The sequence below is a fragment of the Oncorhynchus nerka genome, linkage group LG20 (assembly GCF_034236695.1).
Source record: "Oncorhynchus nerka isolate Pitt River linkage group LG20, Oner_Uvic_2.0, whole genome shotgun sequence".
NCBI classification, from domain to species: domain Eukaryota; kingdom Metazoa; phylum Chordata; class Actinopteri; order Salmoniformes; family Salmonidae; genus Oncorhynchus; species Oncorhynchus nerka.
In genome coordinates, this window is record NC_088415.1 from 68,065,411 (window position 1) to 68,091,687 (window position 26,277).

At 45.9% G+C, this 26,277-nt stretch overlaps 1 protein-coding gene across 5 annotated transcripts in view; it reads left to right on the top strand.

The window, feature by feature from the left end:
* LOC115103005 (zinc finger protein 521-like) overlaps window positions 1-26,277 on the top strand; it is a 180,927-nt gene that overhangs the window by 90,411 nt on the left and 64,239 nt on the right. For 4 of the 5 annotated variants that reach the window (XM_029623545.2, XM_029623546.2, XM_029623542.2 and 1 more), the window contains exons 4-5: window positions 748-4,310; window positions 4,677-4,761. In XM_029623545.2, coding sequence (XP_029479405.2) covers window positions 1,104-4,310; window positions 4,677-4,761 — 3,292 coding nt within the window. In that variant the 5' untranslated portion in view covers window positions 748-1,103. The remainder of the gene's footprint in view (window positions 1-747; window positions 4,311-4,676; window positions 4,762-26,277) is intronic. The other variant, XM_029623544.2, reaches the window with a different exon arrangement.

A 26,277-nucleotide genomic window follows, 5' to 3' on the forward strand; every position in this document is an offset into this window, starting at 1 on the left:
GAGAGTGTTATTCTTCCGTGTGTGTCGACAGTGTGTTTGAATTACTGTGCATTAATTTGTTTAAATTCTCCCTTAAAATGTTCTAAGATGTGGACTTTTGTTTTCTTCTCTCCCTTGACATAAGGTCATTTTAAAGTCTATTTCTTCTAAACTATTCAGGTCATTTTTAAAGAATAATAGAAATTGTCTAATTTACCTCATGTGGGGGTTACATCTTGAAGCTCCCCCATTGCCTTGTGTTGGGGATTAAATGTCAGAGAGATTTTAAGTCACAGCGGGCTAAGCCATTACATGGCCACATACAAGGTTAATTGTGGTAAAATAATTTACATTTTTCTTTCCTTACCTGTAATTACACTTTGAATAGCAGGTTGAAGTGTAGGTTTTTAGATAATTCATAAGGCGAGGAATTGTTACCTCTGAGAGGCAAGCATAATGCAGTAGCAAGAGGAAAAATGTCCAAGTAACAAAGGAATGTAAATTCATACTTAGCTACCTTGCAATTACCATACTGACTAATGCCACAGCAGCCCACCTTTACTATTTAACAGAGCTGAGACAAATGACTTCCTAATGAAATCTGACAAAACACCTTCTCTCTTTCCCCATCTCCCTCTTGTTCCTCATTTTCGCCTTCTTCTATCTCTTATGCTCTCTCTCTTATGCTCTCTGCCTCTCTGCGTCTCTGTGTCTCTGTCTCTCTCTCTCTCTCTCTCTCTCTCTTTGTACCTCTGTAACTCTGTATAGATGGTGTTGATCTCGAGGATGATCCTTCCTGTTCTTGGCCTGCATCATCTCCATCCAGTAAAGACCAGACTTCCCCCGGCCACGGTGAAGACTATGATTTTGGCGAGGATGAAGGGGGCCCCGGCCTGCCGTACCCGTGCCAGTTCTGCGACAAGTCCTTCAGCCGTCTGAGCTTCCTGAAGCGCCACGAGCAGAGCCACGGTGACAAGCTCCCCTTCAGCTGCACCTTCTGCAGCCGCCTGTTCAAGCACAAGCGTAGCCGCGACCGCCACGTCAAGCTGCACACCGGCGACAAAAAGTACCACTGTGGCGAGTGCGACTCTGCCTTCTCACGCAGCGACCACCTCAAGATCCATATGAAAACCCACGCCTCCAACAAGCCCCACAAGTGCCCTGTGTGCCGCCGGGGCTTTCTCTCCTCCAGCTCCCTCCATGGACACATGCAGGTCCACGAGCGGGGCAAAGACGGTGGTGGCGGGGGGCCAGGTAGCGGCCTCTCCAGAGAGGAGTGGAAGCTGAAGGAGACGAGGAAGTGCAGCCGCTGCGAGGAGGGTTTTGATGTCCCTGAGGAGTTGCAAAGGCACATCGCTGAGTGCCACCCAGAGTGCTCTCCGTCGGAGGACGGGGGCCTGTGCGGCGCCTTGCAGTGCATCTATTGCCACGAGCCATTCAGCGACGAGGGTGTCCTGCTGACCCACATTGACCAGGCCCACAGCCGCGACCGCAAAGGTCACAACTGCGCCGTCTGCTCCGAGCACTTCCTCTCTGTGGAGGACCTGTACGCCCACATGGATGTCCACCAGCTCCCCGAATCCAGTAACCACAGCAACAGCCCATCCCTGCTCACTGTGGGCTACACCTCTGTCTCCAGCACCACCCCAGACTCCAACCTCTCCGTTGACAGCTCCACCATGGTGGAGGCAGCCCCGCCCATACCCAAGACCCGGGGGAGGAGAAAGAGGGCCGCCCAGCACACCTCACACGACATTGGGGGCCGTTCGTCCAAGCAGCCCAAGATCTCCTACAGCTGCATCTACTGCAACAAGCAGGTGTTCTCCAGCCTTGCCGTGCTTCAGATACACCTGCGGACCATGCACCTTGACAAACCTGAGCAGGCACACACCTGTCAGTTCTGCCTAGAAGTGCTTCCCTCCCTGTTCAACCTGAACGAGCACCTGAAGCAGGTGCACAATGCCGAGGACCATGCCACCCTGCTGGGCAGCCTGCCTGACACCCTGCTTCAGTGTAATTTCTGCACCGAGGTTTTAAGTGACCTCAACTCTCTTCAAGAACACATCCGCTGCTCCCACGGCTTCCCCAGCCCCGTGGCCAAGGAGAGTAACGCCTTCTTCTGTCCCCAGTGCTTCATGGGATTCCTGACTGAGGCCACCCTGGAGGAGCACGTCCGTCAGACCCACTGTGACGGGGGCAGCCTGCGTTTCGACTCCCCGCTAGAGGTGACTCCCAAGGAGCCCATTGTGGAGGTGTACTCCTGCTCCTACTGCACCAACTCGCCCATCTTCAACAGCGTTCTGAAGCTGAACAAGCACATCAAAGAAAACCACAAGAACATTCCTCTGGCGCTGAACTACATCAACAATGGAAAGAAGTCTCTGCGGACCCTCAGCCCTTCCTCACCCATATCGATTGATCAATCTTTCCTTCATGGTTCCTCCTCTCGCAGCAATCGTGGCACTAGCGAGTTCATCTGCAACCAGTGTGGGGCCAAGTACACCAGCCTGGACCTGTTCCAGACCCACCTGAAGACTCACCTGGATGGGATGCAGCCCCAACTCAACTGCCCCCAGTGCAACAAGGACTTCCCCAACCAGGAGTCCCTGCTGAAGCATGTGACGGTCCACTTTACCATCACCTCCACTTACTACATCTGTGAGAGCTGCGACAAGCAGTTCACCTCGGTAGACGACCTGCAAAAACACCTGCTGGACATGCACACATTTGTGTTCTTCCGCTGCACCCTCTGCCAAGAAGTGTTTGACTCCAAGGTGTCCACCCAGCTCCACCTGGCTGTCAAGCACAGCAATGAGAAGAAGGTGTACCGCTGCACCTCCTGCAACTGGGACTTCAGGCACGAGGCCGACCTGCAGCTGCATGTCAAGCACAGCCACCTGGAGAATCAGGGCCGGGCCCACCGCTGCATCTTCTGCGGGGAGTCCTTCGGCACGGAGGTCGAGCTGCAGTGCCACATCACCACACACAGCAAGAAGTACAACTGCCGCTTCTGCAGCAAGGCCTTCCACGCCATCGTACTTCTGGAAAAGCACCTGAGGGAAAAGCACTGTGTGTTCGAGGGCAAGGCCCAGAACTGTGGTGCGAATGGATCCACCACCGGAGGAGCGGACCACCACCCGGCGGCCAAGGACGAGGCAGAGCTACAGGGTCTCCTGTCCAACAGCCATGGTGCAGGAGCGGCAGGATCAGGAGGCGTGTTGGAGTCCCCAAACAACCACGATGGGAGTGAGGAGGAAGTGGACACCGCTGACCCCTTGTTTGGGTGTGACATCTGCGGGGCGTCATACACCATGGACTCACTCCTCACTAACCACCAGTTCCGAGACCACAACATCCGCCCGGGCGAGAGCGCCATGGCGAAGAGGAAGTCGGACATGATCAAGGGCACCCACAAGTGTAACGTCTGCCAGCGCACCTTCTTTTCAGAGGCAGGTCTGAGGGAACACATGCAGACCCACCTGGGCCCCGTCAAGCACTACATGTGTCCCATCTGCGGAGAGCGTTTCCCCTCGCTGCTCACACTGACCGAGCACAAGGTCACCCACAGCAAGAGCCTAGACACGGGCAGTTGCCGCATCTGCAAGATGCCCCTGCAGAGCGAGGAGGACTTCATGGAGCACTGCCAGATGCACCCCGACCTGCGGAACTCCCTGACGGGCTTCCGCTGTGTGGTATGCATGCAGACCGTCACCTCCACCCTGGAGCTCAAGATTCACGGCACCTTCCACATGCAGAAGACAGGCACCATGTCCACCAACCACCCCATTGGCCGCACCACCAATCTCGCCTCCCACCACCACAACCAGCATCACCAACAACAACACCACCAGGCCATCCAGAAACTCTTCAAGTGTGCCTCGTGCCTGAAGGAGTTCCGCTCCAAATCTGACCTGGTGAAGCTGGACATCAACGGGCTGCCTTACGGGCTGTGTGCCGCATGTGTCAGCGCCGCCGGCTCAAAGAGCTCCAGCCCCACGGTGATGAATGGAGGCAGGCAGCAGCAGCAGGGAGGAGGAGCCACAACCCCAGCCATGCCTGTAACAGCATGGACCGCTCAGACGGAGAGACTCAGCCCCAGAGAGGGGAAAGGCAAGCCGCCCCATTCATCGTCATCGCCCTCCTCCTCTATTTCCTCGACCGCCACCAAGACACGGTGCACCAGCTGCAACGTGAAGTTTGAGTCTGAGGCTGAGCTGCAGAACCACGTCCAGACGGTGCACAGGGAGCAGGGAGGGGACAGCAACAGCGGGCAGCTCAGGACCCCACAAGTCTCCCCCATGCCCAGGGCCAGCCCCTCACAGACTGAGGAGGTGAGAGAACTTAATACAATGGAGATGAACACAATGAGCCAGTTTCCCGGACAGAGATTAAGCCTAGTCCTAGACTATAAAGCTATTTCAATGGAGATTCTTAATTGACCATGCCTTTTAGTCCAGAACTAGGCTTAACATGTGTCTGGGAAACCCATATATTATTTAACTAATGTGTTAGAAAATGGCCAAATTCGAAAAGTCTCCACGTTTTTTGGTTGTTAATTAAACGCAGACATTAGTTACAGGATTTCTAGCCAAAGAAGTGCTCAGTAAGTCCTCCGAGTGCCCAGTAAGAATGTGACATTGATGTACTCTAAATCCATGTGTCCTTGTGTTGTCCTTTTCTCTTGGTTTCTTGCTTAGAAGAAGACCTACCAGTGCATCAAGTGTCAGATGGTCTTCTACAGCGAATGGGACATCCAGGTTCACGTGGCCAATCACATGCTAGGTAAGAGAGGTTACTCAGTTCTTATTTTCTCGCTATGTTTATTGGTCACTTTTTTTTTTAGGAACTGTCTCAAGTAGTCAAACTATTCAACATATTTCCCCAAGATATTACATTTCTATGACATTTTGGTCATTTAGCAGACGCTCTTATCCAGAGCATATTACTACACGTGGCTTTACATCTTTCACATTCTCCCTTCAGTGTAGTACTAAATACACCCTTTATTGTAATACAAATAAGTACTGTTAGCATAACTATATAATATTCAATCCTCTATGGCAATACCTTGTGAACTGATGATGGTAGCCTCTGTGAAACACAAGCATGAACATGATGTGTGTGCCTGCCCTTGATTTTCAGACATTTTGGTCTGTCAGTGCTGAAATGCCTGATCCCGTATGAAATGTGTAAAAACAACCATGTAGCACAATTTGACGCATGTACGCTAAGTTCATCAAACAAGATTCTAGATACACTTGAGTCAAATGTTATTCAACACATGATTATTCTGAAAGCTGGATTCACAACACAAAGAGCACACTCTTCTGTTCTATAATTCTCAAACGCCTTTACTTTTGGCGTTCATTTGTATGCAGGTAGAATAATTAGCGGAGAGCACACAATTCAAAGCCCAGGCTTCTTTCTTTCTTGCCTGAATTAAGTAGGCGTCTGAATTCCAGTCTCACCTTCCTTTACTCATTCATTTATTCATCTCGTTTGGCGGCTCTTTCATTACACTGCATTATCTGTTGTCTTCAGTGGGAGAGAGACTCATTGATCTGGAACCAACCCGCCTCTCTGTTTGGGATGCGCTCCTAGGCGCAGGTGAATTTAAACACGGCGGGCAATTCTATCAGGACCGCTGGGCAATTCTATCAGGAACACACTGTTTGTGCATAAACAATCACAGGCATGTGATTTGTGATTTTGATTTTGTGCTGTGTGCTGTGTGTGTGTGTGTGTGTGTGTGTGTGTGTGTGTGTGTGTGTGTGTGTGTGTGTGTGTGTGTGTGTGTGTGTGTGTGTGTGTGCATGTGCGTGTGTTTGTGTGTGACTGTAAGTGTATAAATGTGTGGTTGGGTTTGTATTCATCTGATCTGCTCTCTCTACACTACTGGGGGTGCCTAATGCAACACCATGCTAGCACTAGTCCTTTCTCTATCAGAGGCTGGCATGGTGCACGCTGTTTTGGTACAACCCCCCTACTGGTTACTTTATGTCGTTCAGCCACACATACTATTCCCCCATAATGTTAGAATCCAAACAGTTTCAGAAAAAGAATGGATAGATGATTGGTTTATTGAAGGATGTCCTACTTTTCTGACTCTATTCGGAATAAAAACAAATGTGCGATGGATCAAAATAAAATATTGATTTATGGAATGTATGAAAAAAAAATATACACTTCAAATAGATCAAATTGAAATAGATATGACAATAAATGCTTAGTAATTGCCTTAACTTATGTTATTACACCAACATTGTTCGGAGGTGACCTTGGTTGGTTGTATGTGCTGAGGAATGTCTCTCTCTGCTCTCCCTATTCGACAATGGGAGGGTTAAACCCGGAGCAGGCTGTTATGACCACAAAGCCAATTTGGCCCCACAAAAAAACCCGAAAACCCCACCTTCCTCATTTAGAAAAGGCTCTAAATACCTTCTTTCTCTCTCCCTGAAAAAGGGCCACTTTCTCCCTTTAATGGCCATCTGCACAGGACAGGGGAAACGGGGGTCTGGGGTCATCTCCGCTCAGCTGTCAGCGTTATTAGCCTAGGTAATGGAGCAGTCGCTGGATTCATAGGGGTGCTGTTTTCAACCCATGCCCCGCTCGACTTCTGCCCCCCTTTGCACTGGTGTCGCTTCACACTGATAACTCTATATATAGTGATGTGGCCTGACATACCACTATCGCTAAGTGTATGGAATAACAGGGCCCGAGAATTGTCTCACCGACCGAGACAGGACAATCTCAGCTGTCTATCTTTGTAATACAATAGTCTCCGAACGTAAGCCAAGTGCACTCTGTCTCCCCCTTCCTTCCTTCCCCTCTCTCCCCCATCCTAACCAAAAAGCTAGCTTTCCCTCTCTCCCCCATCCTGACCAAAGTGGTCAGAATAAACCATTGTCCCCCCCCATGCGAATGCAGCATTCAGTCTGGTTTAACCAGGCTAGACCAGTCCTGGCCAAGCCCTGGAAACAGCCCCATGTGTCTTAAGATGGAGGCTGCAGCCTGCTAGGGCCCAGATGGATCAGTACACATTTGCTGTACAGCTGGTCGCTCTGTTTGGGGACCTGGTGTGATGCTCCTATGGAGAAAAAAATGATATCGCCACCATCCAAGGAGCAATTTAATAGCAGCGCAGAAGACAGCTGGCCACTCTTTAGTTTAGAGTTTTTTTTTGTTGGCATGGCGCACTTACAGAACTGAGGGTGTCCGATTCATCTCCAGAGACAAACACATTTATACTGCTTTCAGCTGTTGTGGTCATCAACCCACAAATCCCTCATTTGTATCTTTTTTTGTGTGTAGGATGCTGATTAAGGCATTCCACATCTTCCACACAGACAAAACAACGATGTGTGTCAGTCATCATCTGTTTAAGTTGAATGAGACAAAACGCTCTAACTGACATTCATTTTCCACTTATATTGTTTGTTTTGAACTGTTTGCCTTTGAAGGTCTTTCATATGTCAGTTAAGCCTGTTGGGTTTTAACCAGCAGGCCATCACCTCTCCACAGAGATTCACTTTAACCTCCCTGTGAACTCTGACATTTGGAAAATCATGGGGGGAGGGACTTTTGACCCATTTATCCTACTCTTCCAAATACCACTGTGTGGATTTGAGTGACCACTGACACGTTTGTAAAGCATGGGCACTGAGCATGGTGCTTAAAAGGTGAAAAAGGGTCCCCATTTTCACAGTTTTGATCCTTTCTTTTTATACTGGTCCAGCCCAAGTGGCTACTCCAGCCAAGGTGGCAAGGCTCAGAAGGACAATCATAAACCAACAAACCCTGGGCAGCACATTCCAGAAAGTGGTTTTGGGGTCACCTCTACCGGTTTTTGGGCTGGTGACAGGACAACGCTGAGCCTGCAGCCAAGTCAGGGAGGATCCTTCTCCCTCTCACAGAGCCGGTGGCCTGGTCAGCCTGGGCAGAGGGGGGTGGGGGACGGGGAGAGGGGGGGAGAGGGAAAGGCACATTTGCTGTACAGCTGGCCGCTCTGTGTGAAGCAGGCACAGTGGGCCGTTACAGAGCTGGAGAGAGGAGGGTGAGGAGCATGAGGTCTCTAGCCCTCCTACAGTTTCTACCTCTCTCTGTTATCTCTCCGTCCCTGACTCTCCCTGACTCCGTTTTTCATACTAACCACCAATCTGGCAACCTGTACTGTGTTTGGCTTTTAGTGATGATAGGGTAAGCAGGGAAGTATAGCTGTATTTTAGAGTTAAAAAGCGTGTTTATTTTTTTCGTACCATCCACCAATCTGGCAACCCGTACTGTGTTTGGCTTTTAGTGATGATGGAGTAAGCAGTGAAGTATAGCAGTATTTGAAGCTAAAATTCTTGTTTTGTTGCATTCTAAAGGGCTGCAAATTACCCCTGACACATATCCTCCTTGTTTTGGGTCCCTCGAGCAGCTTGGGCAATGGTGTGTTGATTATGCCATCTCTGTCACTGTCTCTTCTTCACTGGTGGCGACACGCTCACTCACTCGCTACTCCATTAAAGGACATTTCTTTTCATGGTGCGTAAAGAAATGTGATGGTTTTAGTGTTCCCCCCCCCAAATGTCTGCCCTGAAGTCCTCTTTTGATTTGCTTGTTATTACCACGAGACAGCATAACAATAAGATATAGCCTACCTGTGCTCTTCAGTGAATGAAAGTCATTCATAAGGCACATACACATTCAGTCTGTTAACAAACATAGTGGAACGAGCTTCTCATTTCACTCCTTGGGGGCTGGATCAGACTCCTAAACCCAATAGTAAACACAACACACCACGGCAACAGGAACTGGATCAATGTTATGAAATAAATAAGAGAACAGACCAGCCCAGACCAGCCACTGGAAACAAAAGGAAGCCATGCGTACTGTATACAGAGTAGACAGAGTGTGATTTCCTAGCCTGCTTTTTTATTAATTGGTGATTAATAATAACGCCTCTCCGTTCGTTAGCACAGTCACTTCCTGTGCAGCCGAGTGTGCTGCTGCTAATATGCAATTAAGCGCACCTTCCTTCCCGTTACATTCTACCTCTCTGCCTAGCTAATGTGGTGTCCACGAGTAGCATAGTGAAACAGGCTGCAAAGAAATATACTGCCTACAGTATCTTTAGTTTTCAACACATTCAACTGCACAGTTTTTGTCTCATGGATTCTAGCTACTTCCTTGTAAAAAAATAAAAAAGAAGTTACAAATGACTCCTTTAACTGAGAGACTGTCTGCATTAAAAACTTTTGCGGCATTGCGGTAAAGGTACAATTCATGGAAAGGTATGTCTTGTTGTAAAGCAGGGGTTCTTGGCATCACCGTTGGGATGATCTGTTCCTAGGCCAGACAAGCTCAGTCTGATGTGGTCTTTATCAATAGATTTTCTTGACATTTCCCCACACCTCACAGACTAGGCCAACATGTGAGAAAATATGTGATGCTCCCACAGTTCATACGGTTTGTTTGCACAAGCTTTGAGCAAACAATGTCTGGACTGGTAGGCAGATGATTGGTAGGCAGATGTCAGGTCACCATGGTGATTTTGTTTTGGCAAATCCTTTTGAGGAGATGTGGTTGCAGTACTCTATCTCATTGTTATCACCTACACTCAGCATACAATTTTCCCAACCTTTGCGTTTTGATATTTTGAAATTGTACCTCAGAATAGCATTATCTTATAAGAATTTGGCTGTTGTAGCTCTAGCCCAGCTACCACATAACATGGTTGCTCTGCCGACCTGGAATGAGCTCGAGGTAGAAAGCGCTTTCTTCCTGTTCTCCAATCCTGGCTCCTCTATGTTTTATTAATATACAGGAGGGATGTCTCCTTTAGAGTGTTAATGCCAACCCTTGTTCTGAAGTGCCCTATAAATACTGGATGATCAGAATTAACCTCTCCAGTCCTGTCCCTTCCTGGAGGTTCCGAGATGTCACCGAGGCCATCGGAGCATGCGCAGCACGGCCTGCCCCGGTCCGAGAGGGTTGCTAAGCAGTCAGACGGGGAGGGGGCTTATGGGAGCAGTGCAAACAGACAGCTCTGCCTTCGTAAAGGTCAACGGTGCAACCCACACCTCTCAAATCCCAGTCCGTCGTCACATAGTGTGACCCAGACTCTAAGCGTGCCTGGAGAGAGATGCCTCCCTCCGGCCTGCATGGGGAGAATTACAGGGCTAACATTGTGTTGTGGTAGACTGACTTTGGCTTTAGAGGTTGTCACCACCAATGGTAGAGTCGCTGATCTATCTATACCTGGATTATCTATTAACTCCTTCCCTGTTGGTGTCAGCTGGGAGAATATGCAGTAGTACATCCAGTTGAGATGTAAGATAACCATTTTGCTGGAAAGCATTACAGAGAAAACATCCCGGTGGTAAAGCCGCATCACAAGCAAGTTATGTGGCTATGAACCAACAACAAACAGCCAAAGATATACCCAATGAATCCACAAAGTTTTTGAACAACTGTTTATGGCGCACAATTGGTGTTTCCAAAGTGCTGTGTAACGATTGACTGTTCTCATCAACGCTTGGTGTGTGAACGACAGACATGGGAGGAGAGGGGAGGGGGGTAGAGCGTGAGCCCCTCAAAAGGCCCCCCAGCGTCAAAGCCTTAATAATCATGTGAGCGGTACTGGACTTCATTACCCTCCTGTTCGACAGGCGGAGTGCCAGCCTGGATCGCTGGCTGGCTGTGGCAAGGTCAACGTCGGAGGAAAAACCAGTTACTGTGTTACTCCGGAGCGGGAGCAGAACGGGAGTGGAGGAGAGGGGCTGCCATCTGTCAGCTCGGGCCTGCCATACCCGCAGAGCAAATGGACACGGGCGGCCAGAGGAGAGGCCACAGACACATCGAGCTAAACCCACCGAGCATAACACTGAGGCCTGGACGGACAGTGAGCCAGCCAAACGCAGAGCACGGAGATGGACCTTGATGCTGCAGCTAAACACAGGGACAGTGCAGGGACAGTTGTGTGTACACAGAGCTAGCTAGCGCCGTATAGTTGGCACTGGGTTCTGTGTGTTTATGTCTGTTTGTTTTTTAGTGTGAGTGCACTATTGGGCTCTGGCTGTTATGAGTCCAGATGGCAAAGTATTGAACACCAACATGATCTGTTGCAGTGTGTTGTTAGATTATAGTCATTCTTGACATTTTAGGTCTATTTGATAAAGACCTCCCTTTTCATGTTGTGGTCACTTGTCAGAGGAGAGAGGGTGTCATATTACATTTGCATTGTTGCCATTCAGAAGAGCTGTTGACATCTCTACACTGCCCCTACACTACTGTAGTAGTAACATATACCTTTGCCATGCTGTACTTCCTGACTTGTACAACAACAGCCCCATATGAATAGCAGTTTCACAAGCGTCATCCCTTCGTTCTCAGGCATTGGAGGTTGTGTTGTTTCTCCTTGCCTCACCCTGTACAGTACACTGGGTCTGTGGACGAAACAAACTGGGCGTCTAATCTAGGGAGCGACCCTCTCAGTGAAGACCTTTACGATGCCCTCTGGCCAACGTGGAGCGGAGTGAAGGAACCCTGTGGAATGTTCCAAAGCGCTCTCTAATAGGTTTCAGGTGCTGCGGGCCACAGGCCAGCCCCCCCCCTCCCAACCCCCCCTCCTGTGTCCCGTGTGATAGCAGACCTGCCTGCAGCCATGCAGTGAAAGCATAGCCATTTCTCCTGTCAAGGAGACAGGTCAGGCACATGAAAACGGACACCCATCATTTAGAGAGGAAATTGTCCCGTAGATTTTTACCCCCAGTTTCAGAGTCATTTTGACCTCCATTTAATTTGGTACCGTGTGGTATTCCCATTGTTTGCCTGGGTGAAATGTTTCTTTAGCTTGTTTACTATACTCAGAATTATGCTACAGGCTACAAACAATTGCCATGTTCCCTTTAGGTCAATGAAAAGGTAAGTGTACAATTTCTAACAGTGGACTCTCCTTACCGGATCTCTTAATGTAGTAGATGAGGAGAAAACAGATCTGCACTTTATCTCTCCAACTCTTCCCCTCCTCAGCTCCTCCTCTCAGAAAGTTCCTCCTTGTTTCTCCTGTTCCGTTCTGTGACTGCAGTCCCCTCAGGCTCCATCGTCAACACACTCCGGAACACTGGGAGAGGAGATGGTCCTGGGCGATTCCTTTCTCATTAATGGAACTCACACAGGAACTCCCAGGATGAAAGCTGCATGACATGTTACGCATTCATGTTGATATATCATTGCTAGGTACAGATACTCGACTCTGCTGAGGAGGAATTGTGTCGGCGTGGCGCAGATTTAGCCTGTATCATGGTTTTAATTTAGAGGATCCGTTTCAGTTTTGTTATGTGGAGGATAACGTGTGTACTGCATTCATCATCTTGAATACTCATTTCTAATTGGCTTGAAGGGCATTCTAGAGCATGCATTATTTCCCTTTAATGCACACTATATCAGCACAGTATAATCCAATGGCAATAGTTCATTCTTACATGTTCTATGTTTGAGCTGCTTTTGAAAGCAAAAGTCGAATTGAAAACATTATTTGCGTTGTATAATAGCAAGCTAGGACTGGTGGTTTGGTTAACGAAACTAGCAAGTCTGTTTGGTTACCAAGGCAACTACTTTAGCTATCTAGTAAACTGTCTTCCTACTTCAGTGGATGTTGAACACATTTCTACCTGCAAATGAACACATTTCTAGCGGCAAATGTGTTAAGTTATAGCCATGGTATAAACGGGATAATGCAACTCTGTTGAAGGTTAGTTCCACTCCAAGTGGAACACACCTTCCACGTCGTTCCTTCTTTTCCATAGAACGCATAGCCCCTCGTTGAGTATCCATTATTTACACGTTGAATTCTGTTACAACATTATCCCCGCCACAATAGATGTGCTCCTCTTGTAATGCAAGACAGCAAGAGCATACAGTATAGTTATTTTTGCCTTATCAACAGTTAAGTAAAGGCAAATCCTGTGCAAGATTCAGTGCCTTTTTGGTTCATGAGCTTAGATTTATGCTTTTGTTAAATATTTTGTTAAAGTCTATAATATCGTTGATCAGGAATTGTTTTTGTTGCCTTTGATTTTTTTTTATTGACACATTTATCTTTATATTCATTTATATGATTATAAAAACACAACATAGTCGACTCGGACATAGACATTTGTTATTGACATGTTAAAAAAATATAAAAAAATCCACCTTGAGCAAGGCCGGGCATTAGTTAGTTAGACATTAGTGGTAGAATGTTCGGAGATGTTCTTCTCTGTTAATTCCTTTTGTCTTTCCATTTGTCCCATCGGGCGCCTGGAGACGCCAACCTTAAGCCACTCTAGCGCTGATTAATCTTTAACATTGATAATTACTAATTAAGTTAGTAAGAGCCTTTTAATGTAGTCCTCCTTCAAATGGGGAGCCGAGAGGACAACAGATCATTAGCTTCAATAATGAACGTGAATGAGACAGATAATATCCTATGATAGGTGAACAGTGACAGTTATATTAAATGAGGTGGATGGAAGGTACATGGGGAAACACTGTGAGGATGTGGTAGCTTCATGGATTGGAAAACTCTGGAAGACGGTACTGTGGTTGATTGGTGCCAAAAAAAGTAGAGTCCAGTATAGAGTAAATAAACAACATTGAAATGAAAGGATTGTGAGAGAAAATGTGTTATTCTAGTTGGTAGACAAATTGTAGGCTGTTGTTGGTTGGGGCTGCTGTTGGTTGTGTCTTTTGTTCATATACAGTGATTAAATATTGATCATAGGTGTCAACTGTTTTGATAGATGTTACAGTTGCAGGGACTATGTTTTTGGAAGAAATCTCATCACTTTAGTCATTATCATGGTGCCTGTGCGGTGAGAGATAGTGCCCATTAAAAGAGTTATTTCATCTCTGTTTTTTTTTTTTTACCTTAACAACGACAATGATGCTAACCTGGCACTTCCCACAAGCCGGCCCACTTTGGGGAAGGTGCTTATGCCATAATGATTATTATCATTAAGAAGATATTAATGTGCTTAGTGCTTGTGACCCAGCTGCTCATCATGGCCTGAGCTCCCCATCGGTGGAGGGGAGAGGGGTCGCTGCCAATATGGACCCTGCACTGGGGCCACAGGGGCCACCGCCCACCTGTCTAGGGGCTCTCAGGGTCACCTAATGTGACCAGTTTGGTCGAACCTACTGTATGGCTACATTTGGTGCAAGTTATGGATTTGTGTTAGTGTGTTTGTAGTACGTTTATACTGTATGTGGGTGTGATTAATAAAAACATCAACCAAATAATAGGTTGAAACATTTCGAAGGTCATAATGAATCCAAGTGGTTATTATAATAACTAAGCCAGTTCTTAAACATCTCCCTCTTTTACAATATTGGCATACATATTCATTCTAACTCTGTTATTCTGATACGAGGGGAAATGTATGTTTTCCCTTAAGAGATTTATTCCACATAATTATACGGTGAATTTCCATGTTACTATTATCACCCACTTTCCAACAGTGGAGCAGTAATACTGCATGTTTGTGGGAATGATTTGTTTAATTTCTGACAAAAGATGAAATATGACAAAAACAGGCAGTGTGACATTACCATGTAAGAGCTTTCTCTTTGACTAATTTCCACAATGACAGTGAATTAACGAAGTGTGCGAACGTCATACTGTAGTTGCAGTAACCGAGGAGTAGGAGAAACATGCTCTATGTCTATGGCAACTGTGAGTGGGTCATGATTTACATATCGCTCTAGATGGGGAGGTTGGAGGACTCCTACTCCGTTAGAGTAGCTCAGTGCAGTGTGTTGTGGTCGTCACGGAGACTGTGTGTGTGGAGCTAGCTGTAGGCTGTCTGGCTCGCTCTCCTCCTTTCCCAGTTTCAAATTGCTGCTTCATTAGGACTTGGAAGAGAATCCCGTGGTTAGATTTAATCAAACGAATCGCTATGGCAGACTCACACAATCAATCACAATCCTTATCCAATATGTTACATTCTGTAACTACCATGTTGGCTTGGAGAAAAGTCCATTACAACGCTCTCCTCTTTCTCTTTCTGTTACTTTTCTGTGGTATTATGATTGTTTGGCTGTTATTACGTTATGCGTACATGTGGTGTTTTTCATGTCATAGTTATTGTATGACACACCCACACGCACACACACTTACTTCTTGTAGGTTATGATATGCCCTATCTATAAGAAACAAGTGAACTGTTGATGTACATTTAGCACTTGTGTTTGTATTTAGTATGGATCCCCATTAGCTGCAGCCAAGGCATTCTTCCTGAGGTCCGGCCAAATTAAGGCCATTTTAAAAACATTACAATACATTCACAACAGATTTCACAACACATTAAGTGTGTGCCCTCAGGCCTCTACTCTACTACCACATATCTACAACACAAAATCCATGTGTGCGCTTGTGCCACTCAATAGTGCTTCTCTGTCTCAGAGTAGTGGTGAATTCTAGGACCCCTCCAAATTTCTCTCTCCTTTTAAATGATCTGCTTTCTTAGTTTGGCTGCCTGGATGTTATATTCACCCAATAGCATCCCTTTAGCGCACGCACGCACGCACACACACACGCACGCACGCACGCACGCACACACAAGCCGTCATTGTAAATAATAATTTGTTCTTAATTGACCTGCCTGGTCAAATAAAGGCTAAAAACACACACTCTCTCAAAGACACACGCACACGCACACGCACACACACACACACACACACACACACACACACACACACACACACACACACACACACACACACACACACACACACAAGCCATCATTGTAAATAATAATTTGTTCTTAATTGACCTGCCTGGTCAAATGAAGGCTAAAAACACACACTCTCTCACAGACACACGCACACACAAACACACACACTTGGTTGGGTAGGGCCACAACTGCTGTTCTTCCTTTCTCTCACGGTGCGGTGTGGTGCAGAGCATTGCGGTCCCAAAGTGGCTCCTCGGGCTCGGCTGCCAGTTGTTTGCCAGCGTCTCCGGGTGGAATTCATTCAAATTAAAGCGTCAGAATGAGGCCCGGGTCCCAGAATGCCGTGTCCCTCGCCTTCATCAGCATTCCGCCGATGAGAGTAATTAAAGCCGAAATTAATTCTGCTGTAAGCAGAGGAGCCACAGAATAACTGATATTAGAGGCTGGATGATGAATGCTTGGCATCAAGGGAGGTCTCAGGGGATAGAAGGGGGAAATTCACAGATCTCTCTGTCTCTTCCTCTCTCTCTCTTTCTTTCTTTCTTTCTTTCTTTCTTTCTTTCTCCCTTCTCTCTCTGTCTTATTTTCTTCCCTTTTCTCTCTCTTTCTATGTTTCCATCTTTCCCTGTGTTTGCCCTGTCTACTTTTCTCTCCACTCTTTTCATCTCTTTCACTGTGTTCCCTCTCTTTTTGTATTCCTTCCTCATTCTTCCCCTCTCCTTTTATCCCCGGGATCACAGTTTTGTCATGACAGGGCTATGCTAAAGATTGCTATGCACATACAAGCCAGAATGTGGAATTGAGATCCCATAGAGATCTCTTCATTAGGCTGCCTCGACCAGCCCAGATGAAAAATAGATGTTATGGAGAGTCATTTCCTGGTCTCTTGGCATTGTTACATGACATTGTACCCTCTTAGCATTTGTCACCTTGAATGTTGGTGTTGAGTGATGCTGCAAATGCTGGTAGATTATAACAGGTGACGCTAAGAGAGGTAATGGAGAATGTGCACTGGTAAAGCTGTAGCCATAATGTTATCAGTAGAGCCAAAATTCAGATTTTGCACTATTTCATCATGTATCCATTCTCTTTTTTATGTATTTTTATTTATTTATACAACATCTACAAACCAGGTTATGATTATTACATTTTTTCTGGTTGGTCTATTTAAGTATTGAATAGCACGGTTTATACCATAGAAAAATACAGCCTCTTCTTGAAGATCTTATTTTCTAGGCACAGTTTGATATTGAAGCCAGACGCTTTCGAGATGATGTGATAATTTAGCCAGTATGATTCAATGATCCCCCCCCCCCATCTCCCCTGACACTTTATTTTTGGAATAGCATGTCTTTAGCAAGAGCAGTCACAAGACTGAATGACAAAAAACCACACTCATGGAATAAAAAAGACACCGATTGGACAAGGCTCAGCGTTGTGAATGTTTTTAGAACTCTCTTAGAATCAAATGAAACTGAACAAAAGGTTAGCCCTTGTGGGGTTTATGATAATGTAATATACAATGCTGCCATGGAATTTGCCCAATGCATGTCTTTGCACTGTCTGACTCAGAGGGACGAGTGAATGTAATGAAGCTGACCTCTGCCCTCTCTCGTAGTCTGCCCCTATGGGTATAGCACTTTAAAAATAAGATAAACAACAGATACTGTATCAGTCTTGGTTTTATGTCGTGCTCCCCTGTCTTCTTTGTAACAGCATATTGGTATATTTTGGAATATGTGAATGGATTGTGTGGCTTGTAGTGCTACTGTACTTTATATGCTACTGGTTTGTTCAAGAATATGACAAAATATTTCATGGAAATCAGAAAATAACCTCGACTTGAGAATTGCTGACCGCTCATTAAGAATTAAAAGGCCTGGTGTGGCTTGGTGGCAGGCATTGGAGACCCAGAGTGAAAGATTAGAATCCATAAGGGGGCCAAAGGCAGAGGAGATGTGACTGGGGCCCCTAGAGATTGGCTGAACCCACACACATAAATGGGGTGGCGGGGGCTGGGATGGGGGAGTTGGAATGAAGCATCACTGGCAATGCCCGGTCCTGATTAGTCTTAAAGGGGCGATGGTCCTTTTATTTATCTCGTTCATGGCTTCATTTTATCGTGCTGTTTTCCTTGTTAAACTGACTCTAGTTGGTGAAAAAAGATCTGGCTACAGTACTGTATGTGTCATTTGTTATATGGGAAGTTTTATGGGGGTGTGCTGGTTTGTGTGTGTTTGTGAAACTCTCACTCTACACTCTTAGGGGGGAAAAGGTGCTATCTAGAACCCTAAAAGGGTAAGTAAAAACCTTGGAACCAAAAGGGTTCTACCTGGATCCTGAAATGGCACAGCTGAAGAACCCTTTTTTCTAAGTGTTTCTCTTTCTCTCACTCACACACACACTCACTCTCTTTCTCCATCTCACTATTTGAAATGATGCAACAACAAAAAAAGTAATCACACAGGCATTTATCTGAATTATTTAGTGATCGTGTCTTTTTATAGATCTGGGTTTTACTTATGCACCTTACTAAAAGCTTTCTCCCTAATGGTTGTTTTTAGAATGTAGGCCTACAAATATGGCCTAAAAATTTGGCCCCAAAATATGTTTACTACTGTACAGGGAATTGTTATTTATCCCTTCAAATGTTGTAGCGTTATTAACTTGCTATTTGATATAGATTCTGTATCAGTAGCAGTTGTGTATTTGTTTGTTTACCTACTCTGTTCTATAGGCCGATAAAAAAATGCTCAAGATGAAACCTTGGTATAACCATGACCTTAAACGCAATGACACGCTTTCCCATAACATTGTCCTGTCCAATAGTCCAGAACTCCCCCAAGAAACCTTACAGCAACTCATGGAGGAACAGAAAGAGAGAGCGACAGGGAAATAAATCGATTTGTTTCCTCCCTCCCTGTCTCTGCCCTGGCTGAATTACTGAAACAAGATGCTGCACTTAGGAGAAGTCTTTGGAGAGAGTGAAGAGGGAGAGAGAGAGAGAGAGGAAAAACACTTTTAGGGACATGGGTGCCATTTAGACTAGGGCCGTCTCCTCACTAAAAGCAGTGAATGATCGTCTTCCGGAGGGCCCGGCCCTCAGAGGGCCTCGGTGGTTTGGTTTAGCCTGCTGGTGTGGTTAAGTAAATACAGAACAAACAAACTCAGGTTTGAGGTCAAGTCAAGATTAAAAGCGGCATCCATCCCACACCTTAAAGTATTGTATTCCAACACATTGTACTGCAAAGAGTGAGTTAAACGTCATGGGGATTCCAGTCTATTGGCCAATATGTCTTTTGGGTTGATAGTCTTTTCAACTGTTTTCTCATTCAAAACAGCATAGATTGTGCAGGCTATAATGACAGTTGTCAGTTTGGAACCTATATTTCCTTATAAAAAAAGTATATTTCCGAGTGAACTATGGCGCGTGTAACTTTAATGTAGTCTTCTTTATTGTAAATACAGGTCAAGGGTCAGTTAGCTTCTCATAAAATTGAGTGATATGAGTAACATGGCTGCTGGATGTGGTTCCACAGCTGTATCAGACTAGTGTCAAACTGTTGTGTTGTTTAACGTCCACGGCAACGCCAGCGTTTTATTGTCTGATACTGGGCGGATGAGAAAATGAATCGGGCTCGTTTGGTAGACACAACATGGCGCTTAAGGGACCCAATTCCTGTAAGTGCCATTAGGTGGAAATTGCCGTTCACATATTCCAGTGGTTTGATTAATTACTCTGTCTCTCGTGCTTCCGTAAAGGCGCAATGAAATATGGTGAGCAAATTGCATTGTGTTCCTGTATCCTGTTATGTAAAAGCAGTTTAATTATTGACACATGTTTTGCCACCTGGCAGAGGGAGAGGGGATGGTTGGACATGAATAGGAATCGTACAATAGATATTATGGGATGGGTACTCTGGATAGTCTAGAGACTTTAAGGCCTAGTGTTTTGATTATCTGTGTCATATTTTGTGTCACTGTCTGTCTGTGTCGTTCTTTCGGTTCTTGTTCTGAATATACAAGGTAAAGAGTGTGAATGAAACGATGGTCAGGTTTGGGGCCTCTGGAATTCCAATTGAATTTGAACTGAATTTGAATTGGCCACACCCCACGGGAAGCAGAATTGGAATTGGATTGGAATTAAAGTAAGTAAGTATAATTGTATTCAATGAAATTCAATGAAATTACATTTGTTACACCAATCTACAAATGTTTAATTTGGTGACCAATACTATGTACATTAAATAGATAGTTGAAATGTTTTACATATACCAAGTGTACAAAACATTAAGAACATAAATATTAAAGAAAATACATGTCCCAGAATGCATCAAACACTCCAGAATGGAAGGGAACAACCTAATCTCATGATTAAAAAATATATAAAAATAGTTTTTGACATATTTGAGTTGTAATCAAGCTGATATTTGAAATGGTATCGGTATTCTTTGAGGTAATAAGTAACAGATGCTTTTGGTAATAGATGTATCAATGTTTTAGCAACTACGGTGGTTCAATGCGGCAATAAATCAGCACAATCCCATTTTTGGTTAAAATTGCCAATGTCTTGGAGCTAGAATTGTTGTTATGTATACTGTGCTAATGCAAACTAGGTATTTGTGGTAAGTGCATGCAGGCCGCCATCTTTATGCACCTACGCTTTTGATTTACTTCCTTTAATTCAAATTCAGTCAAACTTCTGCTTCCTGCGGGCTGTGTCCAACTCAAATTTGAATTTCAATCCATGGGTTGAATTAAATGAAATTCAGAAATTCCAAATTGACCCCAACCCTGATGGATATGTCACTCCAGTGAGTGAAGTATTTTGAAGAGGGGATTGTAGTTTGAATCCAATTTGTTGACACACAGCAGGGCAGATTTTTTGACTGTTGTAGTCTGATAAATATGTAGTTAAAAGGATATATTTTGTGAAGGCTTTACTCGCTCCTGGGTTGTTTAAAATATAATTTGAAGCTTTGTGTGATATCTTAAGGTAGCTCTTTTTGACCAGAGAGCCCGGCTTAGGCGTTCAGCTGCTCTTTTCGACTGGGGAGGAGATTGTGTACAGAGCCAAGCCGAAAATCCTTGCTTTTCTGTCAACTGTCACTTTCTAAAACCCACACATCAATGTTTATTTTTTCACTCTCTCATTTTAATATTTCTTTCCTTCTAATGTTGTGTGTTATGAGAATAGCACCCCCTTCTGCTAGGGAAACTAAATAGCATGAATCAGTCACAACACTCCACTCTATGTATTCAGTATTCTGCACTCTACAATCTCTATTCTACAGTGTATGCAAAGACAGCTATACTTCCAGAATACCCTCTTATGGCCATACTGAGTCTCACTCCCCTTCTCACGTGTCCCTGAGCTCTATATGAACAGCAGGTGATGTTCGGTCCCTCGTCGCTCCCTCCTGTTCTGTTTGCCCAAAATGATCCCATCCGATCTGGCCCCTGTTCCCCTAACTATCTAGTTGACTGGGCTGGTTAAGTTAGGTAGGCAGTCCCTCCCCTCCATCCCTCAGCCCCTCCATCCCATCCTCCCTCCCAATATGCACTTGGACCAGGGCTCAGGCTGCACCTTTTGTGTTCCACAGGGATAAGGGGGCCAGATGGAGGAATTTGATTAACCAGCAGTGGAGGACCAAATGTTCAATTGGATACAGAACCAGTTGGAGGGAGGGCTAGATGGATGGAGGGATAGAGGGAGGGGGCTATAGAGAGGGAGAATTGTAAAATGGCTGGTGGTAGTGCTGAGCGCCGGCCAACACTTTCCAAAGGGGAGCCGAAACCGGCACTGAGGTGTAGTAATGCAGAAGCCCTTTTCCAAGTACCAGCTGGGCCTTTTAGGAGCCTCTATCCCCACAGCAGACACTCAGCAGCCTCCGAGCAGCTTGACTTTACCATATGTGGAACTTTTTTTATGCTCCACCTGGTTTCCCCGGGGGACCTGTGCCGCTGGGATGCTGGAGGCAGGTGAATTGTTCTTAATGCAAGGCACTGAATCACTGGGCCAACAACACGAGGGAGAAGGGAGGGGGAAGCCCCTAGGGAGAGGAAATGGATCTGCAGAAAGAAAGACTGGCGCAGACCGGCGTGACCTTGGAACCGGGCGCCCGCCATCCCACTCGCCCGCCTGCAGAACAGAAACAGGGCGGCGTGATGTGTCATTGTGCCTTCCACTCTAGATCTGCACACTGCTGCCACTTTAGTAATATCTACAGTTGACACATTTTTTTATATAACAGTGGGTATAATTTTTCTAAGTGCTTTTTAAAATGGAACTTAATCCATTTGTAAACTAGCTGTGCCTGTCTTTCTCCTGTTCCATTTAGTTAGCTCCCCCTCCTCTGTTCTGCCACTGGTCGATGCAGAGCCATTTCTCTTTCTCTCTCTTTTTGTCTTTTCTCCCTCTCCCCTCCACATATTTCATCCTGGTTAGGATTTTAGCATGACCACTGTTAGTTCAGTGTTATTTGTAGTGAATTGAAATAAATAGAATCAACTCTAGTACTAGTACCGCAATTTGTTGAACCATTGGAATGTTCCAGAGGAGGCTCCTCGGAGGACCATCCTCCTCAGTGAATTTCATTTTTTAAATTTTTTATTGTGTGAAACATCTTTCTTAGAGAAAACTATACTAAACATGTTGTCCACCCAATCAAAGGATCAGAGAATTAATATTGTACTGAAAGCATATGGAACAGCCAGCTAGCACTGCAGTGCATTAAAGGTGGTGAGTAGTTGACTCAAAGAGAGAAAGACAATAGTTGAACAGTTTTGAACAAATTCATTTCTTTAAAAAAGAAGGAGAAGCAAGAGAGAGAGAGAGAGAGAGATAGCTCTATATATATATATATATATATATATACTTTCATTTACATAGCTAGCTAATGCAGCTAGCTAGTTTTGCCTACTCAAACAGCTGGCTCAAACAGAGAGGGATGCTATGTTACCTAGCTGGCCTTGGCTAGCCAACACTGGAACTCTTCCAAGTCAAGTTAAGCTTTTGTTTTTATTCATTTATTGCCACCGGGTCCACCAGTGTAACTGCCAAACTGCTTGCTAACTGTAAACTGTACTGCATGATTGTAGCAAGTTTACTAATGCGTTAGTTCTAGAAGCTATGTTGACTTGACGTTAGCTAATATGGTGACAACGAAGTAGGCTCTGTGTAGAGGTTAGCGGTTATGATACGAAGGTTTGGCTTGGAAAGGTTTTTTCGCCAGGTCACAGACAGCTGATGTGTTATACAGTGAAGTCAACAATGAAGGGAAAAGGTGAGAGGAGGAGAGTGCATAGATGTGAGAAGGAATTATACAATGATCTGGCTTGTTAACTGTGTTTGTGATTAAGGGTGTATTCATTCCGCTAATTCTGTTGGAAATCATTTCTTAAACAGAAGCAAATGAAAGGGGATAAACATACCCAAATTTGTCCAATAGAAACACTTGTTTGCAACTGTTGGAGTAATGATTACACCCTTGATCAGCTAGATGCAGGTAAGACTTTGCAAGGCGGTATTGAATGTGTCAATGTCTGTCACAATGATAACTCAAGTGTCTCTAGACCTGTGCACCTACATTGTAAACTTTCATTCATAGGCTATGTTGTAGCAACCTCATGTTGGGTATAGGGAAAATTCAAGTATAATGTAGTAAGTAGCCTGTAACTATCGATGTTAAATTAAGCTGGGTGAATGGAATATGAATTACAGTCAAACCAATAAGCTGTAAGAGAAATAAGGCCATGTTCATAAAAAATAAAAAATCGTCCTCCCTTAAACGGCACCTACCACCACTGGAATGTTCTGTATGGTAATAGTTATGCATTTGGAGATGTACAGTACCAATGTCAGGGAGAAACTAGCTCTAGCCTGCGCCAGGGGTTTTATGGACTCTGGTCTGAGATTAGGGAGGATCTCTGTGAAGGTAGGTTAGGCGAGGCCGGTTTGACGTTTTAGGCAGGACAGCGGGATACAGGACAGCCAGTCGGCCACTCTCCTGCCTGCACCTGTCTCACCGCGGCGAGGGGCTGACAGAGGGCCAGAGGTTAGGGAGGTCAGGGTTCACCACTGGGGGCTGTCAAGGTCAGGAGGTCTATCACTCTCTAAAGGGGTTCTGAACCCATCACTCAGGCCCTACTATACACTGTGCACTATACACTAGCAGGCCCCAGTGTGCTGTGCTTGACTTTTTCTTCCCCTTCTTTATTAATCCTTCCAAATGGCTTGGACGGACTAAAAATGACAGACAGACAGCAGCAAGAGAAACTGTAGCTAGCTAACTGTGGGGTGTGTGTGTGTGGAGGCTCTAAGCTGTCAGCTGGAGATTTCACTTTGAAAAGCTGCCTGTTTCTTTTCCTCTTTCTCCTCACTGTCCTTTCCACCAATCAGGGCAGCCGCCAGAGTCCAGGCACCCAGAGAAGCCGCCCTCTGACCCCGCTAGCAGTTGTTAGTTTGTTTTGTTTGGAGGTTTTAGTGAAGGGACAGGGGAGGGGAGGGCTGCCTTTTGACAGGTCAGACAGCAGGAACTTGAAGGAGGTCTTTAACAGAGAGAGAGAGACAGCCAGGCATAGAGGGAGAGAGAGACATCCAGGGGGAGAGAGGAAGAGTCCGTGAGTTGGTTTCAGCAGCGCCAGAAACAAGGCTCTAGCTACCCCTCATCTTTCCTTGCCTTTGTTTCAGCTCCAGTGTTAACAGTCTGATTACTGCAAAGAAAAGAGAGACAAGCTGTCTCAGTTAATACCCACTCTTTAAGATGTGGATAATGTTTTTGGGTGAAAAGTGGGACCATTCATGGAAAGTCCATTCCATCAGCAGAAGGACATTCCTTGATACCCCTGTTTGCGCAGCTGTGCCCTACAATTAAATTACACCTCAACCCTCTCTTTGCATGCTCACCCCCCCCCCCCCCCCACCCGTTCCCACACATACCTCCTCTGATCGAGCTGGGAGCCTGGTCGTAGGGGATCCCAGTTGCCGGGGATAAGGGGAGAGGTGAGGAGGCTAGAGGGGTGCACGTAACCTGTGGCTCCCCCTACTGGAAGTCGTAATTGGGGAAAGGCCGTGAAGCCTCCATGGGTCAGAGGAGCGGCCTGTCATGTAAGGGGTGTATGCCTTTGAGGCGTGTCCCTGGAGTCGGAGCAACTAACCGTCACGCCGTAGAGTGAGCTCTGACAGGCCGTGGGGGACGGGGCCGCCTTTCGGATCAAGCCTGTCAGCTGTTCCAGCAGCTAGCGCCCGCTGTTCTGCTCCGAGTATAGCTGAACCCCACCGATCGAGGAGCCCCCCACAAGGACTGTATTAGGCTTTTTAGGGTTTTCTTCTCTGCCCATTTTTAGTTTTGGGGCGGGGAAGGCTGGGCTTCTGTGTGTGTGTTTGTGTGTGTGTGTGTGTGTGTGTGTGTGTGTGTGTGCGCGTGCACGTGTAAGTGTGAGCATGTCTAAGTGTCTTAGTGTGTGTGTGTGCGAGACGGTGTTGAGGGGTATAATTGGGAGCACAGAGGGAGCTTCATCTCTCCATCTTATGATTTAGAGGTGAAGACAAGAGCCCGCGGGGGCCCCCTGTCAGAGCTTTTGGGCGCGCTCGGCACAGACTTCAATAAAAACACACAGAAAGAATTCCCCTACAGGGGCGCCTGGCTGAATTGCTGACGCCGATGTAAAAGATTCCGTTTTCAGTGAATCATTTAGTGCGCGACCCTGCGTGCCTTCGCTACACAACGTGACAACGTCAGGGAGCAGCTCCCTCCCCCCATCCTATCCTCCTTTAAACACAACAAACCCAAAGAATACAAAATGATATTCTCATACTATTTCACTGATCGATCTCCTCCAGTTCCTGCTCTCACTCCTTCACCCTCCTCCTATTTTTGCTCTCTTTCTCTCTCTCTCTCTCTCTCTCGCTCTCTCTCTCTCTCTCTCTCTCTCTCTCTCTCTCTCTCTCTCTCTCGATGTCTCTCCTGTTGCTCTCTTACTCTCTCTCTCCCTCTCTTCCTGTCATTACTAATGTCAGGTGTAGTCGGGGGGGGTGTATGTTGTTTCTTCGGGTAACCACAGCTTGCCCGGTCGACTGTACGGTACAATGGGACTAGGCTGTCGCAGAAGCACCACATTACATCGGAGCCACGTCATCAGACATGTTCTGAGAAAGTAACAGAAATGTTTCAAAGTGTTGTCACAATCTCACAGGCTCCTGCTGCTGGCGTGCACCAGAGGGAGATGGCGCCTTCTCAGCCTTTTTTGTCTGTCTCCTCCCTATTGTTATTTTTCTCAACTCTGTTTCTCTGTTTGATTGTTAGCACTGTTATTTAGTGTGGTGCAGTATCGCAGCAGGCTTGGTTTTTTTCTCTCTCTCTCGAGGAAGTATTATTTTTGTGGGTTTTGACAGATGGGTGGTCGGTTCTCAGTTGGTGTTGTAGTCGGAGTTAAAATTAGACGAGTTGCCTTTTTTGTTGTTGTGTGACTTAGAGAGCTGTCATCTTCCTAGAAGCTGTGCCGAGCCTGTCAATCAGACACAGAGTGTTTTAATCTTCTTTGTCCCACGTCAGGAGGTGGTGACGGGTAGACCGAGGATTCACTCCCCTGGACAATA